Source organism: Venturia canescens, chromosome 5, assembly GCF_019457755.1.
Source record: "Venturia canescens isolate UGA chromosome 5, ASM1945775v1, whole genome shotgun sequence".
Lineage (NCBI taxonomy): Eukaryota > Metazoa > Arthropoda > Insecta > Hymenoptera > Ichneumonidae > Venturia > Venturia canescens.
In genome coordinates, this window is record NC_057425.1 from 14,575,640 (window position 1) to 14,600,401 (window position 24,762).

Below are 24,762 nucleotides of genomic sequence, written 5' to 3' on the forward strand. Positions count from 1 at the left end.
AACAAAATTGTCTTTTCGTTCAATTCATTTTCCCCTTAATTCTGCATTGAAAAAAGTCTTTTTTCGTTTGCTTAGCAAGTTTATGTCTGTTACGAATTGATGAACGTAACATTTACTAAGTGTACGTTAGTACGACACACGACCTCAATTTCCAAGTTGGAGAAATGCCGGGATTTTACTCGCGAGTGCAGTACGCGTACGCGAGGCCATTTCTCTACGTGCCCCCCCTCGCCGCTCGACTCGAGAGAAACTTTTTATTCGTTCTCTCTCTCCTCTTTGATTCTTTTGTAAATAATATTCTCAGGCGCGATTGAGCGTCAGGCGTGGACAGGGCGGGCCGGGATCGGGAGCGTCGACGGAATCGCTCTCCGAGATCAGGATCGTTCGCATTTTCATTTTCTTCGATACTGTGAACGTGAGCATTTGAGTATTTTTTCACACGCGCGGTTTTTGCGTCGCCATGAGTTTATCGAGAATTCAATTGTTTGCGGACGATAAACCTGACCGTTTGATAAACACTGAAACTGAAAATACTTACGATAATGCTGGCTAAAGAAATACTTTCGCGAAATTTTTGGCTCCAGGTCGTTCCACGAGGATCACAAACGGGGAACGTACGATGACGAAAAAATGAATTTTCCACGAGTTTCTTGTTATTTTTCTCTACATATATGCCATCTCGACTCTCGCTTTTGTCCCGGTTTTCACGGCATAAACTTGACCTAGGCGTCGCCACGAGCGACCCACTTGGAGAGCAGCTCGTGTGCCAGTTGCAGATGAATATGGAAGGAAGAGCGAAGTTGGTGGGAAAACGAAGCGGAGGCAAGTTGAATAGGAAAACGCAGTTTCCGATGCGAGAGCGAATCTATATTTTCGATGTTCGCCAGGATTGCGAAATATTAGCTCGCGGAAATAAAATTTATCAAGACGCTCGACGCGATTCGTCGTCGAGGGTATTATTGCGTCGAGTGCATAAATTTCAGTGTTTACAATAGTGGCTTTTCGCGGCGTTGCACTCGGTTTCTACGCAGCGTTTTATCAAGCCGCGCGCGCGGCACAAGCCCTTCTCTTTTCTTCATTCTCGTTGACCTCGGGACGATCTCTTCTCATCTCATCTCTGCTCGCGTATCCCTCACGCTGCTGCCCGATCTCGCGACATCTCTCTCGCTCTTCCTGCTAGCTCCCTCTTTTTATTTCTCCCTCTTTTTTATTTCTTTCTAATTATCTGCGCGTTTTCTTCCTTTTTACCTCCCCCTCCGTCGCTCGCGATCGTTCGAGTTTTTCATCGAAACAGGAGGGAGATTAACAAAAACGACGACCAACTCGATTTACTGAGGTCGTTTATCTTCTTCCGCGATACAGAGGCAAAAGAAAACAATATTTTCCAATTTTCATCGATATTATTTCAATTTATATTCGCAGTTATCGAGTCACGGATTGATACCGGCGGATCCACTGCAAATGAGAGAAACGTACTCTCCTGCACGGAGATAATTAAATTTGAAAAATTACCGTCCAGTTACGACAGCGCGGTGACGAGCTGCTCATGATATTGTGACGGGGAAAAAATTAAATTTTCATGTGCAATAAATAATATTCATTTTTCAAAGTAGCAACTTTTAAAACTTTTACGGCGTGACGCGCCGTAAAATTAGCTTAAAGTTTTGTAAATTTTAGTACGCTCACCGTGAGTTTCACTGTCCGCAATATTCACGATTATAGAACTGAAAATTCGGCAAAATATTGAAAATATTACAGTGCGTTTTTACATCCGGTAAATATTTTACAGTGAATTTAACGCTAAATATAACCGTTTAATTATCTCCGCGTAGACGATGCAGAACGCGAGTGAGAAAAATGATATCAATCGACCCGACGCTGCAGCATAATTTATACTAATAACGTAACCGATTAAATTATTGCTAATTCATAATAATATTATTCGTTCAAGTCGACGCATATGATCGTGTTATGCACGAGCGTGCGGGGAACGTTGCAGAAGACGACCTCGAAACGCGACGATCGCGAATCATTTTTCAACTTTTTGTTGTTGTTACTTTTTTCGATTTGTAACAGAGTTATCCGTGTAGGAAACGAGCCACGAGTGACGACCGCGTCACTGTCATTGTGCGCGGGCGTTCAGCACGACGTGTGTACATATATCTCGAGTAAGGAACGTATGCGCTTAGAATATACGTCGCGAAATGCATTCTACAACCCACCAGAGTGTGACTTAACATATCGCCATACGCGAGTGCGTTCCATCTCTTATATTGCATAACCTATTTACCGGCTCGTTCGCGCACACGCTTTTGCCGGCAATATATAACGAGTGCAAAACCTGACCGACCGGTATTATGTACTTTATTTACATTATCTTTGTGATTTAATCGTTCCTTACTTCGAACTCGATACGGTATTCGTGAGAATTAACAGCGGTAAGGCATTACAATTAAATTTTATTTCATACGCATGCACGTTTTTCGATATTTTTTAGCGTCGAAGGAGAAGAATCAGCGGCACGCAGAGCTCAAGTTTGCAGCAACGTTGAAGTCCAACGAAACGGAGGCTAAAAAGATTTGCAATTCACCAAATTGTTGTTTCACGAAGCATCGGTGTGGGTTGAAAAATCACGAATTGCAAATTCTGGAGGGAACGAAATTGGAGAGTTTCTGGAATTATTGAAGAGGTTTTTAGATCTTTTCGCTGGTCGCTCCAACGTCGCAAACTTCAGCGTCTTCGTCAACACCCCCAATCACGAGTTTTCCAACTCGATTTTTCCATTTTTGGCGGGGATCAATTATCTTTGGAACTAAAATCAAAATAACATTTACACAGATGTCCGCAACGACGCGGCGTCGCCGCTATCTTCAATACTGTACTTACCAGGAAAGCCAGCTTCGCGGTAAAACGAAACGTCGTAGCAAAAGCGTGACGCGTTATAACGATATGACGTTACATCTCTTTTTCCTTATTTTTTTTATTTTGTCAATTTAATTTCTTGATCATCACAAGCGTCCCGGAATAATTTCGTTCTTTTCTCGTCATGTGCAAAGACCAAAAAAAGTCAAAAGCGCGTTTGATCAATCTGCGGAGGCGATAACGATAAATAAAAACTTTGGCACTATCGAATTCTCCAATCAGAACTATGCCACGAGTCTTTTTATTCGCCGTGAGCCGGTCGAACATCGGAGCATATAGCGATGCTATATTTCTTCATCAAGGTTATCGGAATAAAATTGTTAGCCGCGCGCGAGCGAGAACAGGATGACGATTGCACATCCGCGTATATCTACTTATTCATCAATGTGCGCGTGTGTGTACGTTTTAAATTGCTCGACCCACGTGTCAAGACGCCGGCCGGCATCGAGGAAATTTTCATACCAATCAAATAACTCATCGTTTACGTCTTCCAGCCGTTTTTTCTTTATTCCTTTTTTCTCCAATTCGACGAAACGAGAGCATAATAACGATGACGAGGAATAAAAATGTCTCACGTGAAAATTACACGTGAACGATACGATCAACTAAATTTCGGGTGGGGAACAAATGTTGGAATGACTAAAATTTCGAACAGCTAAAATCTCGACTTTAAAGCAGAAACTGCAAGGTTCGGAGCACGTTTACATCGAAAATAGAATTTAACAATCGCCCATAGGAGGATGACTGAAATATCGATTTTTCGAAAATTCGACTATCACTCTTTCGATTCATAAATTACTACGGTCAGCGATTCTGTGAAAATTCACAATTTTGAAAATATATTAACGAAAGACCAAAAAATATTACTGAGGTTGAAATACTGAAACACCAAAAAGTCGAACGGTCAAAATAACGAAACGTTAGAAAATCGATCGATCGAAATAAAGAAATGCAGCGGAGCTCCAAATACGCGCGTCTCACTCACTCACTTACTCAGGCCGGTGATCTCCAATTTTAAGGTATAACTGGACCAAAAATTATATATCTGATTGAAATTTCCGTACTTCGTGATGCAATAGAAATCTGAAAAAAATTCAACAACATTTGGAAAGCTATGAACAACAATTATTATCAATAATAATGTTGCCCAAAAGCTGATAACAAATTGTTTAAACAATTAAATGTGTGTATTTTTCCGAATGCTCATGAATTTTTTCCGAATTTTCGTGGATTTTTGAAATTTCTTGAAAAAATTTTGAAAAAAATTTTTAAAAATTTGAATTTTGCATATGTTTTAGAGGACATATTTACCATCAGTTCTGAAAAGTCTCAAGGTTACTGGAACAAAAATGTACAAATAGAGCCACTTAAAAAATTTAAAAAAGGGAATTTCAAAAATCCACGAAAATTCTGAAAAAAATCATGAGCATTCAGAAAAATGCGCACATTCGATTCGTAAAAAAAAAAAAACAAGGGTTTACTGTGAAATTGTTAAAAAATTATTTATTTAAACAGGTTATTAATAACTTTTGGGCAATATTATTATTGATAATTGTAGTTCATAACTTTCCAAATGTTGCTGAATTTTTTCAGATTTTTATTGCATCACGAAGTACGGAAATTCCGATCAAGTACAATTTATCGGCGGCTGGGCTATCCATCCAGTAATACCTTAAACATCGCCATTTTGACTTTCGCTTTTTCGAGCTATCGCTATTCTGCATATCTAAGTTTTATCGGCTCGAAAAATTTACTTTCGATTTTTTGCTATTCCACATTCTGGTCTGTCTGTAAAACAATTACTCTCCATTTTGAATTCGAAAATATGAACTTTTGACATTCGGATGGTCCGTTAAAATTGCATTCGAAATGAAAACTATTGAAATATATATTTCCGGGTAAATACGAATTCAAAGAAGGAATTTTTGATTAAACACGCAATCTGTTGAATAGTCGATCGGGAATAAGAATTTCGAATTACTTATTTTTCTCCAAACTGATATATATCACAACTTTTGAAATTTCGAAATATCGACCGTTCTACAATTCAGTTATTCGACATATTGAACCCCACCCAAAATTTCAACGAGTCCAACGAGAGAACGAAATTAAACGAAATTTTTAGTTGACCAATTTTTTATTTCACGAAGCATTGGGGCAGGTTGAAAAATCCCACGAATTGCAAATTCGGCAGGGAACGAAATTGTATAATAACTGGAATTATTGGAGGCTTTTTTCACATCATTTCGTTGGACTCCAAAGTCGAAAACTTCAGCGTCATTATTTTTCGAGTGAATTTTAATTCCCACTGATACTCGGGGTTGCTCGAGGAGGTGAAAAATTCCGGTAATTGTCCATCCACCGAAGCGTAAAACGCGCAAGGACTATCGTGCAGCTTAGAAAGGGATATTTCGTGATGACGCGCGCGGCCGCCTGGAAAGCCCTGCACTCGTGGGTACATTAAAAATTCCGAAAGTCGTATCCCTGAGCCTCGAAAAATTGAAGCCTTGTGCCGCGTGCGTGAGATGTACAAAAAGTGCGATTTGATCGTTCGATAGTCGGGATAATAATGATGAAAATCAGCTCAAGGTGAGCACGCATAAATTAAAATTTAATTTTCAAGTCGTTCATAGACAAAAATGAGTGGATGCAGTTGCTCGATCGATCACACATATTTATAGCGCGTTAAATCGTGTGCTAATGGAGAATAAAAAAAAGGAGTCTTCACGGGTGTAACCGCACCCACGGATAGCGGAACCGAGGCCACGTGCGGACACATTTTACGTCCACGTGGCCTCGCGACGATCTCATTCCATCATATTTATTTAGTACACTTTTTGTCGTTGCGTATTATCCCTGTGGGTGCGCGCGTGCGTTTCGCCGATCGCGCTTCTTGTCTCGCTCGATCAAGTTTTTCCAACGACAGTCAAGTTTGTCGTCGAAAAATCTTGAGAGCTTGCATGCTCCGGCAAATTTACATTGACCGTCATTTCGGTGAAAACAAAATATATTTACTCCACGCCTTTTAATTTGTTGCCAAACAATCGGGCGATGAGCGTAAAAGCGATGAAGCGTCTTCGGAGACGAGCATTTTTCCAAACATTGATCAATCCCGGAGCTTATTTCCTCTTCCCTTTCCCATTGATTCGTGCGGGGGGGAGTTTTCGTTCCGCGACGATCGACGATTCTACAGCGCGGCCGGTTTCACTCTTGTGGGGCAACAGTTGGAAGTTTGTAAAACCCTGCGCAGGTTATTGCGAGAGGGACGCGCGCGAGAAACGGCGACGCTGATAGCGAGGAGGAGGAGAAAGAATACGAGAAAGGAGAGAAGCGAGGAGAAAAAGGGGAGGGGGGAGGGTGCCGTCTATACGATACGCGAACGCACATGCGCGCTGCATAAATGGGCCACGTACTCGTGGGCTACGTTACGCATTTAGGAACGGGGTCACGAAAATAATATTTCCCTGATGAACCAACGTCGTCGTCGTCGTCGCCGGCGACGAAATTTGCAAGGAAAAATATCATTCGCACCTTCGTTTTATTCGCTTTCGCGATTGAGCCTGCGAAAACATCGACACCGTTCTGCGCTTCGATATTCCGTGCTACTTTTCCCCTTATCCCGGCGAGCGATGAATACCGCATCGAGAGTTGGCCCGTACTGAATATTTCATTCGTGACATAAGAGAAATTGCTCTAAACCGCGACTCCACACTCTACCCGGAGCTTCAAAAACCACCTTTTTCCTTTCAACATGAAAGCTCCTTCTTCGTATTCCAAATTCGAGAAAAATCGGCCTGATTTATCATTCATCGTGCTCTGACGCGACAGAACGGAAATATTCCAAAATTTCGTCTCGTGAATTTGAGTATGGAAAGTCCGATGAACGGATAGAATTCTTTTGAGAGGTGAGCGAAAAGAATGCACTCGAGGTCGTACCTAAATTAATTCGAAACCTAAACAAGAAAGTAAAAAAAAAAACAAAACAAAACAAAACAACGTTTCGATTCGATGGACATTTGCATACGAAACGCCCTGTACAGAAACAGATTCGAAACTGCGAGCGTGCGTAGCGACGCATACATGCACGCGAGCTTTACTTCAGGAAGAGCTCTCTCGAGAGGGGAAAAGTGAGCTTCCGTTCGGGATAAGCGTTTCGTCGCGGACATTGGCTCGAAAGGTGAACATCCGGTTGTGCTCCAATCGCTACTGCCCCGTTTCAACACGAAAATGAATGCAAACGTGGCCCGATATGTCCTATATAAACACGTCAGATTATATGCATGAATTATTCATGGTGACGTTGACCCTCATCCCGATGCAATTTACGAAAAAAACACTCCATTTTTTCATCGTGAGAACGAACATTATTTCTTGTTGAATGGAATAACGAAACAAATGAATAAGGATTTCCCGAAAAACGAAAAACGCAAGTGTAATGCAACAATAATTCAATCGATTCCGATGGAAATTCGTAAAGAAAAATAATTAAAATAAAATACAAAACGAGAAGACGATGATGCGGAATCATCGCGAAGCGTCGTCAACTGATTTTTCTCTGATTTCAGAGCGTAAAATTTTCAATGCCCAACGCTTTTAACGATCGCATCACAGAAAACGCATCAAATGTGTACGCAATAAAAAACAATTTGCAGTAATAATCAGCCGGAGAAATAATATCGCAACGGCTATCTAAAAAATACGGTGCAAAGTCTTTCTCTTTCTCTCCAAGTTTTATTTACATTTGCGTCCTAATATTTGAGCTACATACGCATATTTGTATATATACACGAATTGATAGCGTGACGGGGCTTATCAATGAGCGTGCTACGTCGTTCGAATGCAACGCGACGGGCTCACTTTAAACGGCTCATCGTAATTGTTTCCAACGACCCCGCCGCGTGGATCTTCCTTTTTCTACGTGCATGCTTTCGATTCTAATGTTTTTGAAAGAACAAAAATTTATCTCGATGATCCCGCTTCCCCTTCCATTTTCCAACGCGTACTTTGTTCACCCTCAATTATTTTGTTGCTCCTGCACATAAAAAGAACGCCCCAAGATTTTTTTTTTTTTTTTTTTTTTTTTTTTTTACTACAACCACGAATAATATGCGTCGCTTCCACGAAACGGTGGAAAAGAGAGACTGGAAAAACGGTGTAGAGCTTCGTTTACTACTAAGCACGTTTGAGCCAAGTTCGTATATATACAGAGGACATAATATTGGGGAAAAAGAACGAAGAAAGTGCACGAACACGAGGCAGTAACCGCCCGCGTTTCTCTGTTCGAAACGAATGATATTTTTTTGATAACGATACATCGCGGCTCGCGTGGCCGGACAAACGCTTGCTGCGAGCTGACTAAAAAGGTTTTTGGAAATATTCGCTTTGCTTTCTCGCCACACCGAAACACGTCTTCGTTGTGGATGGAAAACGATAATATAATTTAAAAGTTGGAGAAATTGGGGTAGTAATTCCGAATTAATAGCGAGCCACGTGACGAAATAGCGAAATAAATTTTCGATTGATTTTTACTCTTTGATATCTTGTTTACGGTTTCTGATGTGAATTTTAACGGAATGATTAAAAAATGGAAGATATTTAGCAAAAACTCCGTTAATTCGGATTTGCCCCGAAGCTCCGGAGTATTCCGGACGGCTCTTGGGGAAAATCTATATTGCGTTAGAAATTGCTAAACATATCGCAAACAAATTCTCGACTCGTACTTTCGCATTGAGAGCGCCCACATTTCAAGCATTATTTTCAAAAGAAAAAAAACTCGTTCGATTTCTCGTGTATTTGAAACGAGATATTTGAAATTTGAAAAAAATCAATTGATTTTTTTCGAGGAACAGAAAGTCTGGAATTCCCCCAGTTTGTAATTACCCCAAACTGCGAAATTTCACGAGTTAATTAATAGTTGAAAAACGGTGGGTAAAGCCAAAGTTTGAACTGCCTTTACGACATTCGTGTGGAACAAGAATATTAAATTTATTTTCTCAATAACATTAAAACCGTTTGTCCTGCGGTTTCATCGGGTAGAGTTCGATATGTCAAATAATCAAATTGTAGAACGGTCGATATTTTGAAATTTTCAAAGTTGTATTGTCAGATTTAAGAAAAATGAGAGTAATTCGAATTTCTTATTTCCGACGGATTATTCAATAGATTACGTGCTTAATCGGATATTCCTTTCTATTAATTCGTATTTACTCGAAAATTCATATTTCGATAGTTTTCATTTCGAATGCAATGAGGCTGTACAGTCATTTTTTTTACCCAAAAGTTATGACCTCTACCTTTCAAAAGTTAGGCCAGTTTACAGTTTGGCAATGTTTCATACACTTTAAAGAAAAGTTGGGGAAAAAAAGACGAAAAACTGGTGAAAGCTCAATCGAAAACACGAACGGTGACGATCCTAGCCTCAAAAAACTGCACGGGAAACAGATTATTATTAATATAATCTCAGCAAATCTCCTAATAAATCTGAAAAAAATTGACATTGTTCAGCAAGCCTTGCTCACGTTGCCCAAAAAATTTCATATTTTTAGCATCATTTTTAACGGAGATATCACTGAATGTGTCTTGACTTCCATAAGATTACATGTTATTTGGCCCAAATTGTTATTGATTTTTCTCAGCATTAACGCTCCTAAACTGTCTGAAAATTTAACTGATTTTTTTTTACACTTCACTTTATAAGATGCAATCGGTTTAAAAGCGATGACATCATTTTCATTCTAATGCCTCAACTTCCTTAACAGACCATACGAATGTCAAAAGTTCATATTTCCGAATTCAAAATGGAGAGTAGTTTTTTTTATAAACAGACCAGAAAATGAAGTAGCAAAAAATCGAAAGTGAATTTTCCAAGCCCATAAAATTTGGATACGCAGAACAGCGATGGCCCGAAAAGGCGAAAATCAAAATGGTCTGAGTAAGTGAGACGCGTGTATATTGAGCTCCGTGTTTGCATTTTTTCAATTTGACCGTTCGACTTTTTTTGTGTTTCCGTATTTCAACCTCGCAGTAATATTTGGTCTCTCGTTATAATATTTTATCCGAAATAGCGAATATTCACAGGTATCGCTGATTTTAGTAATTTATTGTGATAAATGTGAAAGAGTGATAGTCGAATTTTCGCAAAACCGAGATTGTAGTCGTCGTTCCATGGGTAATTGTTATATTCCATCTTTGAGCTGTTCGAAATTTGAGTAATTCCAATATTGTATCCCCACCGCACCCGTATCATCAATGCATTTAATAGGCAAAAATAACATGAAAATGTAGGAAATTTTCGAATCGGTTCTACCCCGAGGAAAATATATATAAATTGACGCCTCGCACGAGTCCAAATGCGTGAGCGTGAGAGTTTCGGAATATAAAGATAATGCAGCGTTCGTATTTACCCCGCGTCCGGAATAGCCCCGCTCCCCCCTGGGGGTGGGGTTCAATATGTCGAATAACTGAATTGTAGAACGGTCGATATTTCGAAATTTCAAAAGTTGTGATATATCAGTTTGGAGAAAAATAAGTTATTCGAAATTCTTATTCCCGATCAACTATTCAGCAGATTGCGCGTTTAATCAAAAATTCCTTCTTTGAATTCATATTTACCCGAAAATATATATTTCGATAGTTTTCATTTCGAATGCAATTTTAACAGACCATCCGAATGTCAAAAGTTCATATTTTCGAATTCAAAATGGACAGTAATTGTTTTACAGACAGACCAGAATATAGAGTAGCAAAAAATCGAAAGTGAATTTTTCGAGCCTATAAAACTTGGATATGCAGAATAGCGATGGCTCGAAAAGGCGAAAGTCAAAATGGCGATGTTTAAAACGGGAGATCACCGGTCTGAGTAAGTGAGTGAGTGAGACGCGTGTATTTGGAGCTCCGCTGCATTTCTTTATTTTGATCGATCGACTTTCTAACGTTTCGCTATTTTGACCGTTCGACTTTTTGGTGTTTCAGTATTTCGACCTCAGTAATATTTCGTATTTCGTTATTATATTTTCAAAATTGTGAATTTTCACGGTATCGCTGACCGTAGTAATTTATGAATCGAAAGAGTGATAGTCGAATTTTCGAAAAATCGATATTTTATTCATCGTCCAATGGGCGATTGTTACATTCTATTTTTGATGTAAACGTTCTTCGTACCTTGCAGTTTCTGCTTTATTTATTTTCGGCATTCAAAGCTCTAGTCGAATCTATCCGTCTCCATATGATCATTCAAAGTTTATAAATTCGAGATTTGAGCTGTTCGAAATTTTAGTAATTCCAATATTTGATCCCCACGAGGGAATAAAATCGAGGAAAAATGGAGGATATAAAATGTATGGAAAAAGAGCGAACTCACCTCATGGCCGCTGGGTGCAAATAGAACGTCAACTTCTTCGAGCTGTTTACGATGTTCGATAACTTCAGCGTTAATTTCTCTGCCGTTGTAGGTGAGATAGACTTTTTGTCCGGGAACGAGGGAGGTTGAGGAGACGAGACCGAAGCCAGGTCCAATGAGATCTCTGCGCGCGTACTCGGTGTTGGGGCTCGGTGGTCTGCCGCCCGGGACTTGGTCGAATCTGACAACGTAGCGAGTCTTGGATGTGATATTAAGGCCGATTTCGCTCGAGGCTGAAGCGGGTGATTTGAGTGCGTGAATCGAGCCGGTATAATATTTGCCGTCGTTACCGGGTGCAGCGACTCTCGTACCGATAATACTCCGCTTAGCCAATCTCTTGCCGGTCGACATTATTACGAGTACGTGTTTAGGGCGTGAATTCTCCAGGATCGTGCCGCTTTTCTGGACACTGGTAAGATCACAAAACTCGCGGCCCTTAATCGTGATTGATGCAACTATTATTTTTCGCGCGGAGATGGGCGCGCGAAGGTGAAAATAAAGGCGAAAAACCGAGATAACTTGGACACGAGTATGTACGCGAGACCGGCCGGCAAGAAAAATTTTTCCACGCTCACTCGCGTTTCCTCTCGTTCTCCTTCTCCGCTACGCTAGAACGGAGGAAAATCGTGAAAACGGCCCGAAGTAGAAGGGCGAGGGGGCGGTTGAGAGAGAGAGAGAGTGAAAAAGTTTTAAAAAAGCCTGTTGGGCTCCCTCCGAAGCCCCGGTAAGAGGAGAGCGGTGCGCCGCCTTGCGGTTGCCGAGGGACGTTTGAATTCCACGTGTGTATTTCGCACACACAATACTGAACCGACACCAATAATAATAACAATGATAAACACGAACCGAAACGAAAGACAGGGTTACTGTATGCGCATGCGCGTTAACCTAGCCCCGATTTCCTCCGAGCACGCTTCTTTGCCGGGACAGACGAGCGCACAGCACAGGAGCGAACGCGAGCCAAAGAGAGATGATCGGCGGACGCTGACGAAAAACACAGCTGAACTCGGTCTCTCGGCTCGAGGACTTAACGAGCAGCTTTTTTACACTTCTCGTTGTTGTTAACTTTGAATTCTTTGTGAGCACACAGTTTGTACATGGGATTGTACACTCGGGATTATAAAGGAGAAAAAGTGAACGATATCGAAGCTAAATTTTGTATTACGAAGGCTTCGACTACTTTGAACGTTGATACAGAGCGCGCTGACCAACGGTGTTGTGCGTCACCAATTTTCCTGACGAAATCACACTCGAGCGTGCACAGTACTCGATTGAAAAAATCACACACGAATCACTTATTTTCCCTGACCGAAAAAACTCGCGTCTCTTCAGCTCATGTTACCACGCGTATTTCGATCACCACGAAACGCGGAATGACTTTTCCTTTTTTTAGCAGCAAATCTCACTCAATCCTCATGTTAACACTCCGAACAACAGGTTGCTCAGGAGCAAGGGGAGGGGACAACGCGAGAGTTTCGTTTTTTTGTTCTAAAACGCGACACCGAGCGGTGGTCTCCGTGGCCTTGAAAAAACGATGAATGAATTTTTGCCGATTGCACGGCGTTTTATGTATCTTATAGTCACGCCGCGTACAACATATTTCTCATTTTTCCCGTGCGTTTTAGTCACACGCGCGTATTTACGTATCGTCTCAAGCAGCATAATACGCCACGTTAACGCTGGTTTCCTTTAACGAGAGTGTCTTTTTGTCGGCAAACGTCACGATGTTTATTATTTATTATCTTTTACAGAAGCGCGTTATAATGAAATTGTATTTCAAAACATTTTTCGTAACACACTCGTTTTTTATTCAACTTTATATTATTTGTTTTTATTTTTATACCGGTTGTTTTATAAATTGAACGGAGCGACAGGCGTGGCAAAACACTGCGATACAACGCGCGGTATTATTCGACACGTGACGCACAGCTGACGGACCGGGTGGGACTGAACACCAGAGCGAGAAGCGGTGTGCTCAGCCGAACGCACTATAAAAGCGGCTTTCACTGCGCCGGCCGGCCCAACAATTTCAGTTACCCCCTCCACACACCACCTACTCTACCGTCTCACTCGCTCTCTCTGCGCGCCGCAAGAGCCTCCTCGAACGCCTGGGAAAAACAGCTGATAGATAACAACAAAACCACGTGACCACGGCCTCGAGCGCTCATTGGATCAAAACTCTGACCTACTTACTCCGATTGGTTCTTCTCTCCGGGTATAAGTGCACTTACACCACGGCGCATAAATCGGTACGCCAACAGCTTCGTTTCAAAGAATCCACCGAACATACGAAACCCTCCTCTCTCGCTCTTTATTCCTCCCACTCCTCGCACCAATACCACTATCCGACGCATTCGCGCTGGTATAGGTTTGAAGGCGCGTTCACAGCGGTTCTGCATGAATTTACGCGCCCCCGCTTCACCCAATTGTTGCTTTTCATGTATAAAGCAAATACTTGATAATAATCAATTTTTCAACATAGATTTACGTATTTTACGTTTCGAGGTGGAGCCCAACTTGTAAATATTTCAAAACGGCTGAGAAAATGTCGATTTCGTCATACTTTCGCGTAAAACGATTTTACTTTGATTTTCATTAGCCAGATCGTTCAACAATATGAGAATGCGAAATTCGTGCATAACCTCGGTATTGTTTCACGCTTGTTTTTCCCACTTACACTCGCTCATTTCGAATGTTACGACATTCGACACTGAAATAGAAAACTTGTACCAACATATCGGGGAAAATGTATATATGGTTCCTGTATACACACAATTTTACACAAAATGTTTAACCCGTCGATGGTCGCGCTATATGAGATTTTCTCTTACATTTTTTTTTCGAGGTAAACTACCTCGAAAAATGAGAGAACAATCTGAATGTTTTTTTCTACTTGTTAAACAGCTACTGCACTTTAGAATAGTGCTTCTAAAATGTTTTTAAAATATCTTTTTTCCGGAAAAAAACGTTACTTTCTTTCGTACCACCGGGCAGCGTGTGACTCACTGCGCGACTAAAATTGGTTGGTGGGGGTACATGGTTCGGGTCGACTCGGTCGCTGTCCGGTAGTGTCCGGTGCGATTGGAGGGGAGCGCGCCGTAGGAATTGGCTGAGAGAATTTCTCATTGCGCGACCTACGCGACTAACGAACGTTGGTGAGGCAATAAATACAAAAAGTTTAAACCTCTGGTTGACCGAAAAAGATATTTGCACGAAGATTTGACACGAACGTGAACATAACCTGCAAAAAACTCGCTGAACGCGTTGTTTAGTAAATTTTCAATATCGTAAGTTTGAAGGCTGTCTTATTGTTGTGGTGGAAGTTTGAGGTTTCGATCGTGACAACACGCTGAAACACGCGACATCTATCCGCGGAAGCCTCGAATCATTTTCATATCTCGTAATGGACATAATGGAGTGCCAATTTTGTATTCGATTGGGAAAGAGCCTTAAAACCACAAGTCAAACTTGCGTTTGCCTGTGAGAGCGTCATCCATGTTCCCAAGCGCGTACGAAGCGATGTCTATAGTGCTACGACACACGACCCGCGCTGCAACGTTTTGTTTCTCTCTTTTTCGCATGTACGTGCGCCGAGTATTTCTATCTCATTTTCGCTCCCACTCTGACCCGAGTCGAGCCTTCCAGCAAGCCCCTCCTCCTCCCGTTGCAACCTACCGGTTGGTCTTTGTACTTTTATTTCTTATCTTTCCTTGTGTTTCCATCTTTTTCTTCTTACTTTTACACTCACGGGGATTTAACGCACAGCTCTTCAGTTCCGAGCCGGATTTAAAGAAATATGTTCTACTGCTTTTTAATGATGATTGTCCTTCTAATTGGCAACAACGAAAGCAGAGCATGCAACTAGAAATTTCTGAACTGTTTAAATTCCAAAGGGAAAAACTCTTCATTTTCCAATTAGTTTCCGAGCCAATTAGAGAATAAAAAATGATTCGGTAAATCGAGAATGCGTGAATGCAATTGTGCATATTGACACGCTACAATAAAAAGACTGAAAATGATGTTTTTTTTTTTTTTTTTTCATTATCAACTTTCTCGCATTCGTATGTATATGCATATATGTATTCTCCGTATAAGAGAATTACGGTAAATATAGCAAAGATCGTAAAATGAGAATCGTCAAGTTTGTAACAAAGGGAGAAGCGGACGATTCGTATGGTGTAAAATAACGTAGTCGGATCTCAGCTGTCACGGTGCAGTAAAACCGAAGCGGGTATTTTGTCATCAGCTGAGAGACGCCTGGTGACGAAACGATCGAGAGAGAAGGCGCGCGTGCGCACATTCGAAGCCGGTGGCAAGAAGCAAGAAGGCGGTAGGCAGTGGAAGGGGCGAGTCTAGCGGCGGGGAGGTAACGAGGTTCTCAAAGGAGAAAGAGAGACGGAGTTTCTCGTGTACGTGTGTGGGTCGTTATTATGCATGTATATTTCATGGTGGCTCGATCGAACGAATCTCTCCGTCCACGCAATGTTTTTATTTTCCCGGCGCTGTCAGTGTGCGATGATATAATGTTTCGGATATTTGGTACACGTACATATAGGTAGGAAGGTTTTATTTTACAGAAGCACAAAAGCGTCGCGAGTATGAATAAAAAAATCAAATAAAATTGAGCTTGAGAACGAGAGTACATTTTATACTTTGTGCCAGCGTAGATGGCGTTGCGACGCGCGCGGAAAGGGGCTTTCGGACGGAGAAGGAGAAACTCCCGGAAAAAAAACGCCGGCAGCGTGCAGCATTGTTGTTCAGCTGACGATGCGCGGCGGCCATCTTGTATCAGCTGGAGGGCGTCGATGACGACACAAAGAAGAGTGGAATTTCTACGCGAACGACGCGTCGACGACAAGCCGCGACGATTCTACCCGGCGTCTCTTTCGATGCACAAAGAAACTCTCTTCGAGTTTCACTGCAAATATCGACCATTTTAATCATCCTTGCTTAATAAAATCCCCATCATTCCACAAGTTGTTCCACTTATTCAACGACCTACAATAAATTTCTCCGAATCCTGGTCATTTCCTAGTCTAATCGTTGTATTTTTTTCTGCTCAACGAACTGTTCTATTTAAATTTTCTGTGTAAATTTCATGCTTTTTTAATCACAAGTTCGGTAGTTTATTTATTTTTTCTCCAAGAAACGATCCCGTTTTTCTTACGAAACAAGCAAACGTTTTTCTTTCTTTTTTCCTGGGCCCTCGCTGTCTCATCATCGCGGGCATCTCTTGCCTTAATTACATCGCGGGAGCATCAGCTGGCGGTAAGCCGATGACGAAACGAGACGAAAGTGGAATACCTCGTCTTATATATATTTGTTGAGAAGAGGCCACAAGTACCGAAACATCGTTGGCTCGGAGCCGGCCGGCATGTGGAAAAGATCGTAAAATTCGTACAGTATGTATGCGTTGCACACAGTTCGAGTCCGGTATGAACGCGCGATTTCGTCGATCGTAAATCGAAACATTTTTTTCTTCCTATTCCGAGACTACTACTGAGACGAGTCAATGAGGCAAGAGTGAACGGTGAAGTATAATCTTTGTGTGCTCGAGGAAATTCATGAAAAATATCGAGGGGACGAAGCATCGGAGGATCAACTCGAGACACCGGACATGAACGGGAACAATGAAATCGTACTTTTTCCTCTATGATCGTTACGAGCAAAAATTCGTCACGAGTATCGTATGTCCGTTGCAACGTGCCTCAAAAATCCTTTGTTACGTTGCGCATTGCAGCCACTCATTGTCAATTTTTACGATACAACGATCCATATAAAGAACTTTTACGATTTCAGTTTCGTTCTTCGGCCCTCTTACACATACTTTTTCAGGTTTTCCGCTAGTAACAACAGCGGCAGCAGGATCGAGCGGCCATAACCTAAAAATTTGGCACCCGGTCGGTTCAGCCATGATTTTCGACCTATAATATATTCGACGTTATGAACAAAGTGAAATAAAATAATGTGTGATAAGTACCAGGATCGAACAATCGATTTTCATTTACGCTATTGCCGCTTAGATAAATTCTATACCAAGTGTCTTCGGTGTAATTACGACGGAAAAATTTGAGAATTGATTGTCCGTGGCGTAACGATTATTATACAGTGACAAAGTGACAATAAGCCGGAGCGTATGCGCGTGTGTGGGCAATGTGAAATTTACGAAACATCATCAAGTACGATAACGAGTTAGGCGCGTTGGGGCGGGATAAGGGGAACGACGAATGCAAGGCCGGAAGAGAGACATGCGAAGATCGTGACGAGTACATACACGAGATAGAAATGAGAACGTTGAATTTCTATGTACACGTATAGCTATCGATGCACACGTATATATATGGAGCTGTGAAAGACAAGGGAAAAATATATAGAACGAGGGGGAATCGTATCGAGTGTAGTAGCGTGAAATAACAAGCGGGAGCAGCGTTTTCCCCGCTGGCACAACCAGCATCACCAGTAGTAGAGAGCAGCCTATCCTAGATTTATTTCCGTGAACGCGTTGCGCAATGATACGGAGAGATAGACCCGAGAATGTGTCCATGTGTGAGAAAGAGAGAGAGGGAAACTAACCGCTCTGGCTATTAGCCGGTGTACGATATATGCGCTGCCACGCGCCGCGATTACTTGCCAAGGGCTCAGTGAAATCGAAAAAAATAAAACAATATAAACCATTGTTGAAACGAAATTAATCGAAATCGAAATTTTTCTGTTATCAACGTAAGACCGATCGAGGATCGAGAATGGGCAGGGAAAAGGATTTTCACCAAAATATTTGGAGTGATGAAGATAAATGATTTGAAGGACGCTAAAAATAATATTTCTATTGAGCCGATCGGAAATGAAGATTATTGAATTTTTTCAATCCACCGTTGGATTAGATGCTGACAAGATGCGTGCCCCGAATTAGGGCGGATCTCAACGTAACCGGATCCCTTCGACCGTGGCACGTTTTGACTTCCTCTTTTTAAAAGGCCAAACTACCGTGCGGTCGTTTGTGTGCTGCAGTCCACTCTACAGTCTAAAAATATACTAAATATATTCAGACTATTTCGAGTTTCACTTTTTTAAACTGTATATCAACATAATGTTCTTTTTATTTTTTATTCGATTCGATACATCTAAAAAAATTTATTGAGGGAATGCATCTGGCATCGAGTTGGTGCGAATAGAAAAATTATTGCGACTAGCATAGACGGTCCAGTGAGTTTGGCAATGCCGCGACCTCGTAACCTGTGTACTGTCTATACAGGCTGTTATTGACAGAATTTTTCACGCGCGTTCATGTCATAATCAGCGTTCAAAGGCTTGGTATCATCGAAACATGGCATAAACGTCGAAAAAAAAAAGTTTTTCTCAATTATCGGAAAATTATCCGGTTTCAAAAAGCGCGCGGTTGCAACGTTGCCATCGTGAGAGCGATATATGGGTTGTTAACCTCCAAATAATCACCGAGTTTGCGAGAAAAAAATCATTAAGGGGTCTCCCCTAATTAGTATTTTCGAAAAATCGATTTTTTTTTATTGCATTTTTTGAAAGTATACGTATTTAAATTAAAAGTATTGTACTAAAATTTGAAAAAGATCTGGGTAATGACCGTTTTTTACGACGTGGTTCAAACTCAGTTCAATTTTTTTCGTATAGTTTCGCGATAAGATGAATCGATTGACATTAGAGAAAACGGGCATAAGCGTACTTTTGAGCGGCGTTTACTCGTCTTAGCGCACTTGCGTCCAGTGCGGTACCGCGAACCTGCCTTTCTTTAAACGCGTTTTTCTCAAAATCACCGAAACTATTCAACAGATGTTTTACGAATACGACGTCATACGAATTTTGAAATTTTTAGTGGAACTATTTTTTTTTTTTTAAACGATGAAAAGACTTTTGTAGTTTTTGGAAAAATGGCCGCCAGTTGGCATTTTTTGAAAGATCAAAAATCGTATTATATGCGTTATAGCCTATTGAATCTAAAACCATTTTTTTTCTCCGAATTCCAGAGATTTTATCAACAGCGCACACCTTATTTTTGGACCTGTCTTGTCCTCCATTTTTCTGTATAAAAACTAAGTGAAATAAATACGAAAAAAAAATTTTTGTGTATTTTAAGAGTGCATTTTTTATTTATACTGGTCAAAAAAATTCGTGAAAATAGTCTTTTTTTGGCCGTCTAATCAAGAGTTAAATTAGACCCCAATATTGAATACGAAGCTGTAAACGTATTCTTCAGATATTTTTCTATCACTTATGGAAGTTTCTGCAAGAATTGTTTGTCAATGCCTGCAAATTTCATACACAAAGACGGGAAAACCACTGAAACCCGTAAGAGAATTTAGAGAATCCGTTTTAATTTTTGTCTCATTTTTTAAAATCGAAATCTCTTTGTTATTCGATTACCAGATGAACTTCCTCAAATAATGCGAAATTTGAGATTTTTCGGGAACATTCTTCAAACTGCGAACAGTATGCGTGAGAAAAATGTTTTATATGCATATAAATAGTGCAATGTGTCAATTAAAATAAAACTGTTTTTTTTCCCCATAATAATCGATTTTAAGAGTTTTAACTATGAAGGACGCCTGACAAATAAGTTGAGATTCCTATTCTGGAATGTTTGAAGAAAACGCGATAAAAGTCATCCTACACGTTTACGAAAATCGAGATTCGAATGAAGGAGCCGGAAATAAATGCGGAGTCACGTGCTGAAAATAATTTTAAAAAACGCAGAAAATGATGGAAAAAATGGAGAGTAGAGATTGTCGAATGAAATAAATTGGAAAATGTGGATGAGGAATCTTCCAAAAAATGTGCAATCGTAATGAGTTTATGGAGAAAATATTTCACAAAGGTGAAATTCAAAGGTGATATAAGCAGTCGAGTCGACGCTAAATATCCCGTGCATAGAGAGATTCTCGACAGTTGCGTGCGACGGTTTGCGTGTAAATTACATTATTTTCTACGATATCCAGCTGGAGAGCCCGTAGGTTGACTTTGCGGGTCATAATACAAAATCGTATGTGTGCATGTTTGTGCGAGAGTATGTGTGTAAACATACGGACGTAAATCGTTGCCGGGCTGCATGGCTCCGAGAGCTACGTAGCGAGCATTGCAACTATAGAGGGACTTCCGCCACGCCTGTGTGATTCTTCGTTCGTTCGCTCGCTCGCTCGCTCGCGCTACTTCGTGGAATGTAAATTGCTCGAAACCTACTTCACCGTTATATACGCTACTTGGTGAGCATTCGTGTATCTTGAACTGTCCATATGCAAGTACATGTAAACCTTTTGATGCACAGGATACACGTTTCAAATAATCCTGCTGGATTCATAAGCATATTAATGTTTTGCTTCCAAGTCGCGGAGAGCCACCTCCACTTTACCATAGAATAAGGAAGGAAAGAGGATTAGAGCATCGCGCTCGATGTAACGATTGTGAGGCGGTTGCTCACTGATTTCGAAGTTAGGAAACATTCTTTCGCTGATATTACGCTGGCCATTATTCTCGATACATTAAGATGTTTTTTTTATTCCCTTTTCATTCACAATTTCAATCGGAAGCCATTTTCTGATTATAATTTTAAAAAACACGTGTCTTTTGAGAAAAATACGAAAATTCATATATCGTAGGAATATTTTCTCGATCGTGTCTGTTTTTTTTTTTTTTTCATTTTCGAAAGCAGGTACTTCGGAGCTGTTTCTACAAGCGATGACAGGCGTTCGAGTCTCGAGAGCCGTTGCATACAACAGGTACCGTACGAACGACGAAGTAAACGGCGCAAACGTCTCTTACACCGGTGCTAACTTTAGTCCGTTAGAGTAAAATATATAAGCCCGCACGGTCTTTTCTCTCTCTTTTTTCTTTCAACGCAAGTGCTCACTCTCCTCGAATCGCGAGATCGACTCGTACAAAACATTTGCACACACATTCGCTGCTAAACCTATTTTCTCGCAAACTGCTCGTACCTCCGATTGTTGTCGCTCTCGCTCTCTCTCTCTCTCTCTCCCGCGCACGCGCCATCTTCCTCCCTCTTTCGTACCAAAGATTCCCTCTTTTACACGCTAATTCTTCGCTAATTATTCCGCCGACGCTCTCGGTTTCACTCCATGGGAAAAAATAATCATTTTTTTTTTATACCTTTACACGTGCAACTCGTTTTCACCAAAGTACTAAAAACACTCCAGGATGACGTGACATTTTTTTTTACGCTGTTTCTAAATTATACATAATCATTCGAAAAATTGCGTAGAAAACGGGATCTCGCACTTCCGATACTGGAAAAACAAATTCAGTTATCAGATTTGCCGAAATCTGATTTACATTTTTATTTTCTGAAGGAGCAAAATTTGGCAGTTGAATTCTTCAAAAAATTCTTATATCTCGCGCTTGACTGACTTTTGAAGTTCATTTAAAAAGTTTCTTTTTTCGTTATCTTCGAGGCTTTGAATATTCCGGAGAAGTCTTAAAAATTTAAACCGAAATTCATTTGTTCGAAACCCAGGCTCAAAAAAAAATTTTTTTAAATGCTGAAAATTCAAAGCTTACTCTATGAGGTGCTACATTTTTCATTTTGGGTTCCTCATAGAGGAAACTTTCAGTATTGCTCTAAAAGCTTGAGAAAACAATTTGTTATTTTTTTAGGCTTATATACTGTTCCTAAAACTGAATGACGAGCCACCAGAAAAACAGTTTGCAACTTTCAATTTTCATCGTTTTTCTATTTACATTTAAGTAAATAATTCCGACAACTTTGCTGGAAAGTATAGAGGAAGTTCCAACAAAATTTCCAAAAATTAAAGCGGTTAGACGATTTTTCGAAAAACTCATATTTTCGTAAAATTCCAAAAATTATAAAATTTAAACCGCTCAACTGAAATTTTCCAAATTCAATACCTATTATGATAATCTATTTATAAAAAAAAAAATATTAATAAATCTTAAAATTTTCGAAAGTCGACACCCTTTTTTTGAAAATTTCAAAACGTCGTGTAGGATTCGTATTTTTTTCATAAATTCTAACAAAATTATCAGAGAATGAAGAGCTTGTATCGATTAACATCTGCGAAAAACGGTAGCCCCGTATCTCAAATCGTTTTCGAGCTATAAAGCGTTTGAATTTTGCAGTGCCGTAACATACACGTACACATCCGGACATTTTTTCTAGATATGATTTTTCGATGTGTTTTGGGACATTTTGAGCACATTGACATTGAAAACTGGAAAAAAAATTTTTAAACTCCTGTTGCTTTTGAAAAGAATGCATTAGCTGTGAAATATGTAAACGCAAGAGTTCAGAAACGTCGGTGAGAAAATTCTTTGCCCCGAATATCTTGGAGTCATTGTTTGACTACGAGTGGACTACTGCGAGTCCTTTTAAAATTAGTGGGGCGTCAACGACCTCCCAAACTTTGTCTGCAGCACATAAAGAATTTGGAGAAAAAAGCTGATAGTGCGAGAATGCAGGCATTTTCCAATTTCCTAACTCGTCAGGCACTTTGAAATCCATTTTCTCATCGTCCAATGGAAATTCAAACATTAAAATAACTTTTGCCAACATTGTAACAGTTTTGACATAAAAATCGAGATGCTTAGATTTGGGATAATCATCTCTATCGTTCTTTCATCAGCTTTTAAATATTTTTCACGAAAAAACATTATTCTTGATCCGTCGAGACCGTTCAATACGACATTGTCAATGACAAAACTGAATGATCGATAATTTAGATCACTTCCGCCAAATTTCAACTATTTCACTCAGTGACGAGATATGACAAAGAAAAATAAGATTATGAGAATGAACAAAATTATAGGAAACGATGTATGGAAACTTTGTTTCAATTATTAGATTTTCAGAAAGATAGAAATCTCGACGACCGGACGCCTTTCTTTGAGGCATTATTGTCTGACCCGAAAATCCAAATGTAAACAATTTTCGCTGATAAAAAAAGCCATGAAAACTAGCGCGCTTTACTCTCGTCACACACGTTTCCTTGGAAAACATTATAATGAACTGCTGAAAAGAAAATATTCCGATGTTTATTAATGATAAAACTGTGAAACAGATTGAAATCTCAGTTTCTTTCTATTTATTCTCGGCCTTTCACTATTTGATGGCAGCATTGTTAATAAAAGTTGGTAAAAAATGCAGAATCTTGAGTAGCGCCATCATGCGTGTTTCATTGGAACCGTAATTATCAATTATTCCGACTGTGGAACGATTCCGTTGTTATCCAGCACCATTATCTTTCCATCCTATGCAGACAGAGGACATTCTTATTCGCGCAGTGCCCAGTTGGCTCATTCAATACTGCATTCGACAAGAATATCCACATTGCTAAAACGACGGGCATAATCTCTTCTTATCGCAAACTTTCCCCTCTGTAGAACTTGGTTTTATCACATTAGTTCTGAAAATTGGTTACGTGGGTCCCAGGACAAAGTATCCCGAAACACAATATCCGGGGATCAAAGTATTCCCGGGACGAAATATCCCGTGACATAATATCTTCTATAATTTTGTTTAATGATTATTTGTTTTTTTTTTCTATTGTTTTGTTTATTTATGCCAGGCAGGCAAAATACACATGCGCGCACGCACGCACATTTTCAAATATGATTCCAGCATTTTTTAAAATTTGTATATCAGGGATGGGGAAAATGCATTTACGCACTGGGGGGGGGGGGGCTTGCAAGGCCCCCTGTGCGCCGGATTCTCCAAATCGGAAATACCGGCTAAAAACCTCACCCCCGGTCTCCTAGCAACCACTCCGGAACCGCTTTCGCATTACTTCGGGGTAGCGCTCCATCTCCCTTGACGCTCCTTGCGGCGGAGGACGACCTCAGCAAAAAGGTCAACCTCTGCCCAGAAGCATAACCCTGACGATGTTATCCGGAGTTATGCTCCCGTACTTTTCCTCCAATGGGGCCCTCCACACTCTCCATTCCTCACATTCGAAGAACGTGTGGAGGGCATCAATGGTCCCGCCATAGTTTCGCTCATAATGATAATAATGATTTCTTTGATTAATAGGGATAAAAATATCCAAGACATTCAGTTTTGCAAGTGTAGGATATTTTCAAATTGAGGATGTTTTGTCCCAGGATTTTTTGGCACGGAATATGTTGTGTGAAAATTCGGCATGTTTCAGTGAGTAAATGTGGGTTTTTAAAGAATAACCAACTAAAAAACTTCCTCTCGATCGGAGAGGTCTTAAAAATATTCGTTGAGAATAATTCCTTGTCATTTTTTCATGTTAAATGTTGCTTAATTACGCCTGATAATGCAAAGGATAACTTTCTAATTTTCAAACGCGATGTAAAGTTCGTTTTGAAATGATCCAACTTGAGGAACAAAATTCTTCGTCAGTGAACACATCGAAAATATTTCAAACACGCAATTTGTTTGCGAAGCAAATAACAGCGTTACTCATACAGCAACGAACTCGAGTGCA

At 40.3% G+C, this 24,762-nt stretch overlaps 1 protein-coding gene and 1 long non-coding RNA gene across 2 annotated transcripts in view; one reads left to right on the forward strand and one right to left on the reverse strand.

Annotated features, from left to right (window-relative positions):
- The window catches only part of LOC122411446 (Glucose transporter 4 enhancer factor), a 120,578-nt gene extending 107,280 nt beyond the window's left edge, over positions 1-13,298 (reverse strand). Inside the window, exon 1 of the mRNA XM_043420217.1 lies at positions 11,282-13,298. Coding sequence (XP_043276152.1) covers positions 11,282-11,671 — 390 coding nt within the window. The 5' untranslated portion in view covers positions 11,672-13,298. The remainder of the gene's footprint in view (positions 1-11,281) is intronic.
- Positions 13,299-15,358: 2,060 nt separating this feature from the next.
- LOC122411449 (uncharacterized) lies at positions 15,359-16,293 on the forward strand. The gene is made up of 2 exons (XR_006261153.1): positions 15,359-15,872; positions 15,985-16,293. It is a non-coding gene; the product is annotated as an uncharacterized lncRNA (long non-coding RNA).
- Positions 16,294-24,762: the final 8,469 nt, after the last annotated feature.